This window comes from Cygnus atratus, chromosome 4 (genome assembly GCF_013377495.2).
Source record: "Cygnus atratus isolate AKBS03 ecotype Queensland, Australia chromosome 4, CAtr_DNAZoo_HiC_assembly, whole genome shotgun sequence".
NCBI classification, from domain to species: domain Eukaryota; kingdom Metazoa; phylum Chordata; class Aves; order Anseriformes; family Anatidae; genus Cygnus; species Cygnus atratus.
Genome location: NC_066365.1, coordinates 37,315,397 through 37,330,968, shown reverse-complemented (window position 1 = coordinate 37,330,968; position 15,572 = coordinate 37,315,397). Strand labels below are relative to the sequence as shown.

The 15,572-nt window shown below is 48.0% G+C and overlaps 1 protein-coding gene across 1 annotated transcript in view; it reads right to left on the bottom strand.

Annotated features, from left to right (window-relative positions):
• Positions 1 to 123: 123 nt before the first annotated feature.
• The window catches only part of MAML3 (mastermind like transcriptional coactivator 3), a 222,428-nt gene continuing 206,979 nt past the window's right edge, over positions 124 to 15,572 (bottom strand). Inside the window, exons 3-5 of the mRNA XM_035551599.2 lie at positions 9,474 to 9,716; positions 7,305 to 7,392; positions 124 to 3,954 (exon numbers count right to left, since the gene is read on the bottom strand). Coding sequence (XP_035407492.1) covers positions 2,963 to 3,954; positions 7,305 to 7,392; positions 9,474 to 9,716 — 1,323 coding nt within the window. The 3' untranslated portion in view covers positions 124 to 2,962. The remainder of the gene's footprint in view (positions 3,955 to 7,304; positions 7,393 to 9,473; positions 9,717 to 15,572) is intronic.

Here is a 15,572-nt window from a genome sequence, read left to right as displayed (position 1 = left end):
GGCTGCCACTGAGGTGCCACAGCTCCACTGCTAGCACAGCCTTTGGGGGCCTCTTTTCTTCTCCCCAAGGCAGCCTGCAGGACCACCAGGGCAGAGATAATCCCACAAACCAGCCTTATTTAAGACTCAGATAACCATCTTTTATTTGTTTGTTGTTGTTTTTTTTTTTCCTTTTTCTTTTTTCTTTAAAAGTGGTATGTTAACATCAGTTTTTTTCTACATTTTCAGAGCTCTGTACAGGTCTTAAAAGGAAATAAGCAATGCTTAATGTACAAAGTAAAAACAGAAAACTAGAAAAATCTGAATAAAATGGAGCAAGTTGCCATCAGGGATACAGTACAAATTAGTAATTAGACGTCATCTGAAGTGCAATACCACTGCAGTAAGGATGAGTTAAGGAATGAAATAAAAATACTCTATTTTAAACAAACAGTATATATATATATTTTTATATGTATATATTTTACAGATAGTAGACCCAGTGATATCTGTAGAATTGTAAAAACATATTTACAAATAACATTTTTTTTTTTAACATTACATATACATCAGCACCATAGTAAGAAAAAAAAAAAAGAAACAAAACCCCAAATCTATTAAAATCTACCTCTCTAGTACTTGGTCCCAGTACGGAGTATTTGGAGGAAGCTTTACAACAACAGAGGCTCGGCATTCACCAGCGTTCATTCACCAAAGCCTGCATCTTCCTAACGCGTGTGAATGCCCGGTCGGGGCTGTGGGGTGGTGGTTGTGCGTCTCCAAACCCCTGGCCCCGGGGCAATTCGCTGTGTGTCCGCTTCACTGCTTGCTGCCTCTTCCTTCACGCTAGTCCTGCTAAGAGCCGTTTGCCCACGAGGTGGTTGTGGACTGCAAACTGTGGCTGGTGCTCTCCTTCACTGCGTTAGGGCCCGGCCCGGCTCTGGCTGAAGCAGCGGGCAGGCAAAGCCCTGTCATCTTCAGCAGGAACTGGAATGGGGCCTTGTGTTGTCTTCTAAAAAAAGGTGTTAGCTAAAAGAATGCTAACTAAAGCATTATTTTGAAAAAATGAGTGGTCAAGGCAAGCTGAACTGACAGCTCACCTTGGCCAGCTAGTCCAAGTTAAAAACACAGCTTGTCCTGTCTACAGTACAGCATTTAAACCCGTGTCTGGGTAGGCCCTGCGAGGGATCGCAGCACAGCAGGGAACGTATCTGGGTGCTGGGGTGGCCCCAGGCCCGCCTGGCCCCAACCTCCAAGCGATACACAGCAATACCCCGCAGGGGAAGGGAGGACCCAGAGATGCCAGGTACCAAGCCCCTTGCTCCTGCAGCCTTGGCATGTGTACGCTGGAGTCATTCTCACCACAGAGCACATAATGTGCTCTTGGAGGCCAGCATCAGTTCCCAAATGTTTTGGACTGCGGATTGCTGTTACGATTTTTTATGCACCCCTACATATCCTGGTGGCCAGCTCTCAGCTGAAAAGGTGGCAGGTTTCTGAGGACAGCTTGCCTCGCCCTCGGACCGCGGCTTGGGAACCGCTGCCTTAGGCATTCAAAATGGCTGACATCTCAGTGAGACTATCACCGCTTCACCGCAGTGCTGCTCAGCACCGATCCACACAGTGGAGATAGATAGTGGAGACAGTGATACACCTCTGCTACTTAAAAGCATATTTGGGCAGACCTGATGTTTTTGATACCTAAATCAACTATTTTACCCATTCATGAATGCTCTTTGCTGTAGTCCTTCCTTAGTTCCCATTTTTCAAATACCGCACTGAATTTTATTCCAGCAAACCAGGGAGATTATGCCAAACGCCTGCTTAAAACAGAAGACCAGGTAGCACATAATGTCAAATCAAGAGCCCAGACACCCCATGGTAACACTACCTGCCAATCTTGCACTTTTCAAGAGGAGAGAAGAAACTCATTTCTGCCTGCCAGACCATCCCTGTACGTTCCCTCCTTCCTGTCTTCTCCTCTCCTTCCTGCCCCTTTGTGGTGTTTGTCGCTCACCTGAAAAGGAGCGCAGTGAGCTTACCTTCTTTTACACTGAAGGACAGGAGGGGAATATATGAAAACATACGGGAGAGGGAGGAGAGAGACAGGGACCTGCTTAAGACCTTCGCTGGTACCTTGTAGCCCTTTAACACCACTCTCGGCTGCTGTTCTGCTCTCCCAAGCAGCAGATACAGCAGATACAGCAGAGCAAAGTGCTCTGACAGGGACGTGCTACTGCAAGTCCTGCGGGGACTAAATAGCTTGTTACGTTAACCCACCCACCGAAGCTGTCTCCAGCCTCTAATCAAACTGTCCTCACTGTACTGCCAAGTTTATGTTCTGCTACACTTTTACTGGATTTTTATCACTCTGCAGTGAAAATGGTGACCTCTCTGTGACTGTTTCGGTCTGTCACCTGTGTGCTGCGTGTCCTCTCTGACAGCCCAGAGCCTGTCCGTGGCTCTCTGAGGCCTGTTATACCCAGGGCTAAGCCCGTTTCCGACCAGGGCCTGCGCAATCGCCTGTGGGCTTCTTTAGGCTTTGCTCCTGGCCGTTTTCAACTGCTACTCTGAAAGCTGTGGCCTTTACAGCTACATGAGGTGGGAGATATTGGGACCACCCCACACCATTGTGCAATGAAGCCTCACTTCAGTTGGGAAAGACCAAATTTTCCCAACCCGAGGCATCAGCTGGCTTTTCCAGTTTCCCCATCCTGCCCCACACCCATGCAGCGGGTGCTGCCGTGCAATGGAGATTGCTCGTGGAAGTCTTGTGATACCGATGTTTTCATCGTCACCCGAATCTTCCAAAGTTGGCTACAGATCAGCTCGGTTTGCACGATTAAAAACAAAAGAAAACAAACAAAATAACCCCAAACCAATTCAAACAAAAAAAACAACAATCCAAGGATGGGGAGCACATCCGACTCTCTGTGTTTTTTTTCAAACGTAACAACCAAAGCTCCAGACTATACAAGCCCACTCACTGGGGGTTCCCAAACAACTCATCAAGTTCTTGTATCCACTCATCCCCCGGTCCACTCTTAATGATGGAGTCCACGAGGTCTGCACCCTCTGCTAAACTGGAGAATGACCCCCCCGCTCCTTCATTACTGTAATTGTAAGATATGTCCTGAGTGGGATTCCTCTCGTAGGCTTGGCCTTGGCCGCTCTGAGCAAAGTTACCACCTGGCAATTGCTGCGTCGGAGGCTGAGTAAAACCAGACATCGTGGGGACCCCTTGGCTTATTGCAGGCATTACCATCGGCCTGGCCTGGCCAGCTCCTTGTTGCCCTGGTAGTGGTTGCAGCAGCTGTCTCCCCATTGCTGGGTTCAGGGCTCTCACTGTTCCACTCGTGTCCACAACTGTCTGGTTAAGTCCCTGCGGGAAATGCTGCTTGGACAGCCTTGGCTGTCCGGGCTGCATTGGGTATGTTGTGCCATTATTGAAAGGCCCAATTTCGCTGCTAGTCCTTCCAGGTATGCCTTGCAAGCCTCGCTGCTGCCAGTTTTGTGTTCCTTGTGGGACAGTCCCCATCAGGTTTTGAAGTCGTGGTGCCTGTGGCCTGGGTAAGACCTGGCCCACCGGTCCTTTCATCTGCTGCTGATGCTGGGGAAGAGCAGAGTTTACCAGCATGTTCTGACCAAAATTGCTGACCATTCCCACCGCTTGTCCAGAGGCAGGCTGCCTTGTTCCCTGGCCTGCGTTATGTGCCATGTTCATGCCACTTTGGTTTGGGTGCTGCAACATTTGGCTCATCCCTGTGCTCATACTGTACATTCCTGGCTGGCTGGAAGAGGCGTTGCTGTAAGGAGCCATGCTCATGTCTGACTGGCCTGCTGTGGTGGGCAGTGTGCTCGGGTTCTGGGAAGGACCCATCGCCATCATGCTCGCATTCTGGGCCATCATTCGGGACGTCCTCATGCTCTGGAGTGCTGCTTGGTTTCTCACAGCTGCTATATCCTGGGGAGAACCTACACCAAAAAGGGAGGAAGGTAAGTAAAACCCACAGTCCCGTAAATCTTACACAAATCAACACGCCTTTGCATAAGAGAGAATCTGTAGGAGTCTCCTGCATCACAGTAGCATTTCAGGTTGCTGTGCTTTTGGAGTGAATATTGTTTCATGTGAAGGTTAGGAGAGAACTAGGTTAACTGTCCTTGGGAGACATACTTGCCGCCTAATGTTAGCTGCATTTTGGAGATTATGTGTTCTCTGCATCAGTGTGGCTGCAGCCTCAGTGCTGACCTACCAAGTCCCTTCTCCTTCAAAGTGAGAGGCAACACAGCATGAGTGCTACCCTAAACAGGAATCACCGATGGTGTCATGTATTCAGTGCGTTAAGTGGGACGCTGCCCAGCAGAGAGTACTGTCGATACAGACCGGCAGCCTAATTTCCTGTAAGGCTGGCAAGGTCAAAAGGCCGATGATTTACCCACTGAATAATTCTCAGTTATGACTGTTTTGGGATTCATACCCAAAGGGATTCATGGCTTTGAATTCTAGAAGAATCAAGGCAATGTGATTCCATATGTGATACGTGACTAGAGCCATCGTTGCTCCCCTGATAATAAGCTGCTCAGGTACCTAAACTATACAGACACTGGTGCTGAAGGGGTAAAATAGGCCTGTCTTTCTGTTACTTTACTGTGACCAAAATTTTTTTTTTTTTTGGAGTGACCTAGGCGTAGAAGTTCTCTTTCAAAAGTAAATATGAGTCTTTCTTTTTTCATGGTGTTTTTCTTTTCCTCAGGGTGAGTGACAACACGCACACTCCTCTGTGCAAAAATTAGTCCCTAAGACTTTCGAAAGTTGCATGCACGCTGTCATTTGGTAGCACTCAATCTTCTTCAGATAAACCTAAATCAGCTTCTACTGAGCAAATGCGACAACTTCCATTGGCCTTCAATGGAAGCAAAACAGCTGAACTTCAGTTAACTGTTTGAAGCTCTCTTTTAAATATATCCATTGTCTTTCAGAAGTAAGCCTTGAAAATGGAAATGTCAGACTCAGAAGGCCAATCAACTTTTTAATAGCTCAGGAGGCATAAATGAATGGATTTTCTATATCATTGTTACTGATTAAATCTATGGAAAGAAGAAAAATTGTTTTTTGTGGACATTTAAAGCAGGGAAAGTGTATTAGTGAATCGATATTATAAGCACATTTTAGTCCACCTTCAGCCAGTGATGGGAAACCAGAAAATCCTAACCTTGTTAAATTCCACACCATGGCAGATAACTGAACCATGCTTGTGTCTTCCTTTGAGGGGTGAGGGAAGCTATTGATTTCTGGGAAGCCAATATGCTTCTGTATTTACTACCTTTATTTAAAAACAATTACCGGAGCTCTGATGATGCCATGGGTTCATTGTGGTTTTGAGTCAATACCATACTGAACTAAATAAAATACTCTGCAGGCATACTCCAACAGCATGATGCACACAATTACTCCCGGCTCAAATATTAGTACATGCAAAACGTAGATGTAAAAAAGTTGCTGTAAGAGTCATAAACTGTACAAAAAATCAGGATGCTCTCAAATCAGCCCCTACCTGCTGTAGCAGACAATATACCTGAATGTCTGTGGAGAGCAGAGAATACTAGGCCCTGCTATTTATGTTGGCTGGGTTACCATGAGAAATGGGTACAAAGAAAGGAAGTGTCATTCCCATAGTTTCGCACGTGTCATGAAGTGGATGGCTACACCTCCTTTTTCTTGCAGCAGTACAAGCTTCTGGAGGATGTTGTTAGCTCAACTCTCCAACATACAGATAAACAAACCTTTTTTAGCATGAAGAGAGTCCATCTTGATCTCACTTGCACAGGGCAAATGTATTGGCAGCTTTTACGTTATCTATGCTACAGGTAAACTGTTTTTTTAATGATTGGCACTGGGGTCCCCTTGATTTTTTTTAAATTTAGATCACCTCCTTCCTCCATGATTAGAAGATGTCTCTTTTTACAGTGATTCCATCAAGTGCCGAAGTGTACAGATAATGGTAAAAATGTATGTGATGTCTCTCTGGCTATTTTTGAATTGAAATTGGTGTTGAAAACCTCCAAAGGACTCACTACCAGCAGGTGGTTCACGTTATACTACTGTGCTCTGCGTAAGAGGCAGGAGTTCACACAAGAAGCAGTTAAAAGAGAGATGCAACAGATTTTAAGATTTTGGGCTACCTTCTGGTCTCACACATAACCTACTGCACTGGATTACGTTCTTGTGACTAAACAGAAAAAACGGTGAAATATTTGTATTTCAATGAGTTCATTTATGAAAATGAATTCCTTGCTCTGTCACACATTAGCCTAAACTCCTTTCTGCATTTCTTTTAAATAATACATATGAAGGCAAGGTTTCAAAGAAGCATTAGTATAGAAAGATGTTACATATGCTTCCCAAATAATGCATGATGGTGCACACACATACACTTTGATTTTGCAAATTAATTATTGGGGAAAAAAATCATTTCATATAGAATTTATGCTGCCAAAGACAAGAATCAGAAGGCAATTAGAAAGAGCCACCCTGTTATATATCAGCAGAGGATTTGGCTGCCTGTTCACTTCCTGAATACTAGAACTGCAATATGCTTGCCTCCCATGTTTTCTGTTGCAGTTAAGTGAAACTGTCATGAACACACAGCACTGAACATGTTACTTGCATGTCTATTTAGAATCCATGGTTAGTGAAGACATTCAGCTGATGTTTTGCACTTAAGAAGCTCAGAATTATTTTTTTTTCCCTAAACCAAAATGATTGTCCTTGCATCATTCAATTACTTGTGAGCACACTGAAATAATACTTGCTTCTTTGTGTTCACTACAAAAATCTCCATTTTCATCTCAGATATGTCTCTGTTTTTTCCATACCTGACGTTTATCAGACATTTCTTTTTGGTCATTCTCTAGATAAAGATGACCTCTCTGAAAGTCCCTGCTCATCAAATTAAACAAAGTGGGAAATGAAGAGGAGTAAAACCAGGATACAGGGAGAGACAATAGCTGAAAAAAAATGTAGGATGAGTGAAGTCAAACAAGATGAATCCATAGAATACAGGAATCAAGGAGACAAAACTGATGTCAAATAAAAAATGCAGCTTTTGCTGAGTGGAGCAGAAAGGAAATTAGAAACAACTAAATATTCAAAACTGGTCATTTCCCTTTTGTAAAATATGCAGTATGTGCAAGTGTGCAACAGCCCGCCTTCCTGTTCTGGCACACTGCTTAACCCCTTGTCCTCACAAAACACATGAACTTTCAAATGCCCGCTGCAGGGACATACTTTGTCTCCAATCTAGGAAAAAGAGTGTGACTTTTACCTTGGAACTGATTGACCTGTTGCACTGGATACGGGCTCCGCTGTTGCTGCAGGTGCTGCCGAGGCAAATGTGACTGCTGCTGCAACTGCTGAAAATGAATGAGGGAAAGAAAGCAGAAGAGGAAAAGATGATTAATTAATTAGAGAGCTGGAAAGGGGCTGGTGACAAGAGTACTGCAGCAGAACTGCAGTGTTTCTTATCTAGCAAGCTGTTCTGGAGACAAGCAGAGTCAACTGAAGAGCGCTCCTGAGAGTACTTGGGCTGCTCAGCACATGGACTCCTTCTGGTTCAGAAAGGAATAAGCACTGAGGCTAACATCAACTCTCCTTGCTTACAAGCACTTCATCTTGACCTCTAAAGTGCAAATAGGACTGACTGTCTTCAGGCTGAAAAGAGAGGGAGGGATATGAGATATCTTTGCTCACCTAGGTCTAACTGCAGCTGTATTCACATACCTCTTCCTTTCCCCAGCCCTGACAAGGTCTTGATGTATTTATTCCTGGCATCAGACTGCAGTCCACCTGCACTCAGCTGCAAGGAATACTGCATCCGGATCTGAGAACCATGTTCTATGACCATTACCTAGCCAAAACAGAAATGGCGACTAAGGCACATTTCTTCTTGAATTTTAGTGAATGATATTTGGGGAGCTGGCAATTGCAAAATGCCGCCATCCCTTGATCCAGATCACACTGGTCCTCTGGGGTTATTTTCTATGAATACTCATGCATCTAAAACAGAATTAAGGGCTATTGATAAAAACTGAGCTTTCAGAGCTTTCAAAGCCTAGAGTATACTTGACTAAGCAGTTACTAGAATGGCGTATCTTTTTGCTTCATCTAAAGCTGTACAAACGCTTTGTTCAAAACCAAAGCTGAGTAACAAAGGTAAGAGAATGGCAAAGATGGGAAAGCAAGTACTAATCCCTGTGTTCATAAACATGTGCTACAAATGATCAAAAAGATAAAGGAAATCTCATTGGGCACACACCTAAATGCCAAGAGCTTAAGGACTGACTTTTAGACTTCTCAGTGACTGGCTCTTGGATGTGTGCACCTGAATTGGCCCGATCCATGTGGGGGGGATCATTACTGCATCCTCACTCTGCATTTGTTCACCCCTGAACCAATTCATGCATCTTCAACCCGAACATTTCTAGGAGCATCCTTCCTGTTCACTGGGGGAGAATTTTTCTTTCTCATATGGACCATGCAACGAGGGGAAGACTATCAGTACTTCTGCAGTTATACAACATGTGCAACTTCTAACTCCAATTAAAGCAGAGCCCGGGTCTTAAGATGGAAATATCCCTGAGCAAGAGAGATGCTGCTGAGCTTAAAGCAGCAACTGACCTATCAGAACACTTTCTAGGTAACGCTAGGGGACTGCAAGTTCAAACTTAGGTATGAGCTTACAGTAACTGAACAGCGTGACTTTCCACTGACTTTCTCCTGGGTTGCTTTTAAACTGCAGCTGAGTTAAACGCGCATAAGATGTTACCATTCAGGCGCGGTAATTTAACATCCGAGAGTCTGGGAGCTCCAGGAGCTGGGTGGCAGGCAGTGCAGCAGTTTTACGCTGCCACTGCCAGAGGTAGGTGCACTGTTTTTCCACTTCAGCCCCCAGTTTCCACCTTGATTCTGCCTCTCCCTCACACTAACATGATTGCTTGTGCTATTTGTATGATTAACCAGATTAAGGAATTGACATGTAATCGATCTGAGTAAATTTTTTTTTTGGTAGGTTACTTTTTACTCCCACCAGTTCGTTGTCCCAGATCACTGCACAGCTGTACATTGTTTTTGACAGTGCAAGACCACAGTTTGACGTAGCAGGGGAGAGCACCAGCAACTGTCACTGTACCAGAGCCTGCTTCTGCCAGACTAAACACATCATGAGATAGCAGGTTAAGAGCTAGCTTTCCCAGTGTCTAAAACCACATGCAACTGCCATGTCCACTGCTGGGAAAAGGCGTAATATTTGCCAAGGTCATGGCAGGACTGAGGCAGATGCCTCTTCTTTGATAACCACTGCTGAAAAAAACCATGATGTAAGCCACAGAGAGAGAATTACTGAATGTAAAAGGAAGGGCTGGTGCTGTACTGTCTGTAGTGCTCATGCCCTCATACCAGCACGTGCTGCAGAGCTCGAGACAAACAGATGTTGTACCTGCTCTGCTAGGATCTGCTGCTGCTGCTGCCTCTGCTCTCTGAGAAACTGTTGCTTCTGCTGCTCTATCACATGGAGCTGGGCTCTCTGCTCAATCAGCATCTGCTTCATGATGGCTGCTTGCGGTTGGTTTCCCAGGAAGGGACCCCCAGAGCTCGTGCCTGTGACCACGCTGCTGGAGCCCGGTGGGACTGAAGGCTGCATAGGTGCTGTGGTCCGAGACAATCCCACTTGGTGCTGCTCCTGCACAAACACAGAGAGAAGGTCTCGTTACTGAGGGCGCTCACGGGCTGGGGAAATTATGGTTGATTAACAATATGCTTTGAGTCTGTGGGCGAGGACTGGAGCTGGAAGAAAGTAAGAGTCCTTGCTTGTGGCCTGTGGCAGTGCCACACGCTGCCTGCTGCAGGTGGCAGGTTCCTCTGCTCTCACGTCGTAACCCAGAGTTCAAAGGCCCCTAGGATAAAGCAAGAGCACTTGACAATTTACTAATAATAAGATACCAGAATTGGGCACTAGGTTTATTTTCACTCAGGGTAAGTAACTTGAGAGAGATGTTTTTCCAGGGTTTTCCTCCATCATCATGGAGATAATAAAACTCATTTCTCTCCCTTCCCACTTCCTTCCCTTTTCCCACACTGACATTACCACGAAGGCCTCTGGGTTCAGGAGCTGAGGTTGTAGACAGGCACAGCGAACAGCCCTAATTCCCCCTATATTGCACCAGAATCTCAGGATTTACCCACACAATGTGTTTATTTAAGATTTCCACCCCACAGCTAAGGACCAAAAGCTTGTCACTGGAAGGAAGGACACGAGCATCTGTGATGCCACAGATACCTTCTCCTAACCCCCCCCGCTTTCTCTTTGTGCTCCCAATGCAATGTGCTGCCTCTTAGGGCTGGGAAAAGAAAATAAAAGGGAGCAAAGAAAGCCAGAGTCACTGCGGAAGCCCTCTCTTTCCGATCTTCCTCCCCCAGCCCGCGTTTCCCCGGCATCTCCCCGTGAGGCTGCCCGGGACGGCTCGGCTCGGCTCGGCTCGGCTCGCCGCCAGGGGCCGCTGCCGGACCGGGGCAGCACGGCTCGGCTCGGCTCGGCACGGAGCCAGCGGGGCCGGCCTCGCTAATTGTCCCCTAGGGGTGGCTGCTCGTTAAAGCACCCACCGCATGGGATGGGGTGGGGATGGGATGAAAAGGGCCTGCACCACTGCGGGACCCGCTGTGCAAGGCATTCCCGGGGCCAGGGGCAGGCTCTTTCTTCTGCCTGGCTGTGGGCCTGAGGTGCGCCACAGCTGTGTGAATGCACACAGAAGTCGTCTGTATGGCCCGTGCCACCCAGCCCAGTCAGCGGAAGGGTTAAAATGGAGCGCGGCTTGGGAAATGAGGATCAGCCTTCCCGCACGAAGGTCAGGTTTTCAAGGACCCTTTTGAGGTAATAACAAGAAAATACAGTTTGTCCGCATCTCTACTTTGCGCCGCTCATTCCCGAAGGGGCTCCCCGCTGACAGGCAGCTCTCCGGTATTCGGCTGCTTTCCCTTCCCAACGTACGCGTCCCCCAGTCTGAAAGTTTCCTCCCCACCCCAACAGTCTTCCCACATCTCCCCCCTTTCCTTCCTCACACCACACTTTGTGGGCTCGTGGCCCCGACGAGCCCTGCCACGGGCCCCGGGGCACGCGCACCGCCCGCAGGCTGCCCGCTGAGGATCCTTCCTACCCCCCGTCCCCCCCCGGCTCCTGATGAAGTCATCAGGCTGGGGATTGCATAACCGCTGCACAGGACTATCTTGTGTTATACTGGGAGACCGGCCAACTGCTTCCATTTATAGACAGCAGCGAGGCCGCGCTGCCAAGTAATGGAGCCTTTGCTGCAGCTACTACAAGGGAAAGGAACCGGGGGGTGGAACGGGAGCCGGAGGTGGCACCCGCAGGGGCTCCCCCAAGCCTCCGTGCTCAGCTGCCACCGGGGCTGCAGCCCCAAACCGGGCTGAATCTGCCTCAAAAGAGCCTTACTGCAGAACTTGTGTCCTGGCTTGCTGTGCACACACGCGGAAACAGCGCAGGCACAAACTCGTCCCGCGATACCGCCGCAGCTCGGTCCTGCATGGCGTTACGCCACACGCTGTTAGCTCCTGGGTCGGAAAGGGAAGAAAGCCCCGAAGGAAGCCCCGCCAGCTGACAAGAACCCGCGCGCCGTGCAGCAGCTGGAGGAAATATGGAGATTAGCACGGAGGTGTTACTTCCAGAGCGGCGCGTTCAGCCATTTCTGGGTACAAGAGTTTGCCTATGCCCAGCAAAAGCTTCCTGTTTCCAGTTCTAATAACAGATTTAAGGCCAGGCGTTCTTCATCAAGCCAGAACACCACCCTCCTGCCCGGAATATTTCTGCTCCTTTCCATTTTTTTTGGCCAAAGCTCTTCCCAAACGATGATGAAAGGCCCCACTGACATCACCAGCAGCAGCCCTGGGTTGTGTGTCCCCAAAACAGGAGTGCAGCCCGGGCAGAAAGCCCCTGCCAGCAGGAAAACGCTCCCTTGTGTCCAGGAGCAGAGCTCCTGACCAAGAGCACCTCTGCAGTGGGCACTGCTGCTGCGTGGTGGCCGTGCCTGGTTCCAAACCCGCAGGGATCCCCGTGCTCCCTGCAGTCTTGGCGAACCCCTTCCAACACAGCCCAGGGACAGGATCGAGTGCTCTGCACCTGGGAGTAAGACCGGATTTAGAAAGAGTCGAGCTTCCATTCGTGGAGCCAAGAAAGAGGCAGAATTTCCAACTGGTCTGTGTGACACGTCTGCGCAGGTTTTTGTAGCTGTAGAGCACCCAGTAAGGAGCACTTCTGTAGGGACCTAGCTGCTTCATCAGCACCTCTGTCCACATTATTTCTAAGGATCTGCTGGAGTGAGGGGTCCTCCTCAGAGTTCAGGGTGGTGTGTGTGTACAGTTACGCACACCAAACGCAAGTGACCTCAAAAAGGGCACAAAGGGGAGGGAAAAAAGGTATTTTCCTCTTTGTCTCAAATCTTACACGTGCCTCTTCCTTATCATTCAGCAACTTGCTCCTTCTGCATGACATCCATTCTCCCAACCACAGCTAAAAGCAGTCACACCGTTTTCTGCCAGGACCAGCAGAAGGACCGCCAGATGATGCCCTCCAGCCCTCAGATATTGCCAGCTCACACCACTTCTGCTGGAGGCCCAGGGAGCAGAGCGGGACACCCCAGGGACCAGAAATCAACAGGGGTGGGTATGCCACTTCGAGGGACAAGGTGTTCTCCAAAAAACAAGGACTTTAAAGTGGCATCTTAACATGCAAAACAGACAATCGAACATGAGCTCGCTGTGCCGTTCTGTGGTATGTGAAATAATGCAATCCCTGAATGTACAAAGAGCAGAAGAGCAAACAGAAGCCAGGAGGTGGCTTATCCTGCATACTGCATTAGTAGAATGATACCATAAAAATGTGTACAGTCAGGCACCTACATTTTAGAGCCAGAGCAGAAAAAGAAGACAAAAATGATTTGAGGCAGAAAGTGTCTTCCAGTGAGAGACTTAAAGAGCTCAATCATTTAGCTTACCTCAAAGAAAACTGAGAGATGCTTTGACCATGGCATATAAAAATACCTTCACGAGGGAAGAAATCCTTTAAAGAGTTCTTTTATCTAGTGAAGAAGGCAAAACCAGATACAAGGGCTGGAAGCCAAAGACTGATTCAAATCAGAAAGAAGAATCACATTTTTACACCATGATTTCATTACCCACCAGAAATGGCAGATCTCCACTCTCTGATGTCTTCAAAGATGACAGCCTTTCTGAATAAATGCAACTTAGTGGTGCAGCCAACTGGCCTGTGATGTACGAGACATCGCAGAGCTACCTGACCTCACCTCTGTGCAGCTCTGAGCTGCTGCTCCCTGGCACCGCAGAGGCAGCTGGCACTGCTGCACTGCGCTGGTGCCACCCTGGCAGTCACTGCTCCTTCCTTGCGGGGCTCTCGTTACGGCTTGTGCATGCGTATATCTACAGATGTAGAATCACAGAATTGATAGGGTTGAAAGAGACCTCCAAGTTCATCAGGTCCAACCATCCCCCTTCCACCAATGTCACCCACTAAACCATGTCCCTCAGCACCACGTCCAACCTTTCCTTGAACACCCCCAGGGACGGTGACTCCACCACCTCCCTGGGCAACCCGTCCCAATGCCTGACTGCTCTTTCTGAGAAGAAATGTCTCCTAATTTCCAACCTGAACCTCCCCTGGCGCAACTAGAGGCCATTCCTTCTAGTCCTATCACTAGTTACCTGTGAGAAGAGGCCGACCCCCAGCTCCCCACGCCTTCCTTTCAGGCAGTTGCAGAGAGCAGTAAGGTCTCCCCAAGCCTCCTCTTCTCCAGACTAAACAACCCCAGTTCCCTCAGCCGCCCCTCACAGGACTTGTGTTCCAGGCCCTTCACCAGCTTTGTAGCCCTTCTCTGGGCACGTTCCAGGGCCTCGATGTCCTTCTTGTAGTGAGGGGCCCAAAGCTGAACACAGCACTCGAGGTGTAAAAAAAGGGGGGCACCAATCTATTACCGGGATCAAAAATATTACTGCATTTCCATGTATAGTGAAACATAATCTCACCCGGTGTTTTCAGAGCGACATAAACACGCCCTCCTGTATTCCCCTAAAAATATTTCCCATAAACTCCTTGTGATGTTGCTACTTATTGTGTCCAGCAGGGATCTTAATCCCTCTCTCTAAATCTGGCTGCCCACAGCAAAGCCACCTTCAGCAGAATGGGATTTGTCACTCAGTCAGACAGTACCTTCACTTCAGACTTTTTTTTTTTGCCTTGAATGAGCCAGTGTACAGGATGAAGGGACAGCTAGGCTGTTTTACGACTCTGCATCCACCAGCGGGCTTTGCAGGGTGGATTGCTTCACCTATTTCCTCTGTCATCCAGTCCAGGGAGCAGCTACAAATCTCTCCTCTCTCTGGGCCCCCGGTTGCCATGGTCTTTCATATAGTATCTGAGCGAACAAGATCCCTCTGACGTTTGACGCTAAACCTCTGCATGCGGCCAATTTGTTTTCCTTTGCCCTCCCTTCCCCTGCATCTCTCCTCCCTATCTTTTCGATGCAGTTTATTCTTCCCGCAGAACAAACAGTATCTGTCAGACTGTTACTTCTGGGGTTGTGTGGGTTCATCAGAGGGACTAATTTCTTTACTTCTGTGGACAAAGTACGTAAGAAAGGATTTGAAAATGAGCAAGTGTTTTCTTGACACCATTTAGGAGCTAAAGACTGTCCGGAGTTGATCTCACAGCACGCAAGGCCGAGCGGCTTGTCACTCCACCTCTGCTGTTTGGTAGCACTGACTTCTGCCCCAAAACAGTATCTGCATCCCGCAAATCCTGGCAGGACTCAGAAATGCAGTACTTCAGCGGAGTGCTACCAAACTTCAAGCAGCGTAATTAAAATGGGCTCATTTCCTCTTTTACAAATAACGGCCCTGGTGTTTTCTCTCCTTTGCAGGGGAAATCACTCCCGCTTTCCAGTTTTGTTTATCCTTGGTTTCTCCGGCCGGTTCCAACGTACAGAGCACAGCGATACATTGCTTGGGTTTGTGCGCTGAGGAAGAAATGTTCGTTTACCTCAAATAACTAGTTTGCTCCTAACTGACATTTCTTATTGGCCTTATTTTTAGAAAAAAAAAAAAGAAGAATCAGTCCAAATCAAACCCTGCACAGTCTCTTTATATACATCTCTTAAAAAAAATGGAGGGGAGAGGATTAAGTATACAAATAGAAAAATATTTGCACGGTGCAAAGTTAAGATGAGCTGTTGAGGAGGGTGAGGCCCATAGGGACAGAGCACCCCGCTCTGCCCTGCGAGCTGGCCCTCGTGCCCACGGAGCCGGCCCCTCGGCACACGGGGAGGAGAGGAGGTAAGGGTTTGGAGGCACACTAGCTCGCCCAACCGGGTATTTTATGTGTATGGTGAAGGCTGTAATTACTCCCCTCAGAGCTCACTGCGTGCAGCCGTGCCATCATGGCATTTCGCAGAGCGCCCTGCCCCTCCGCCAGACAGCGGCAGCCTTCACGGGGCGAAACGCAGGAGGAGAGTTG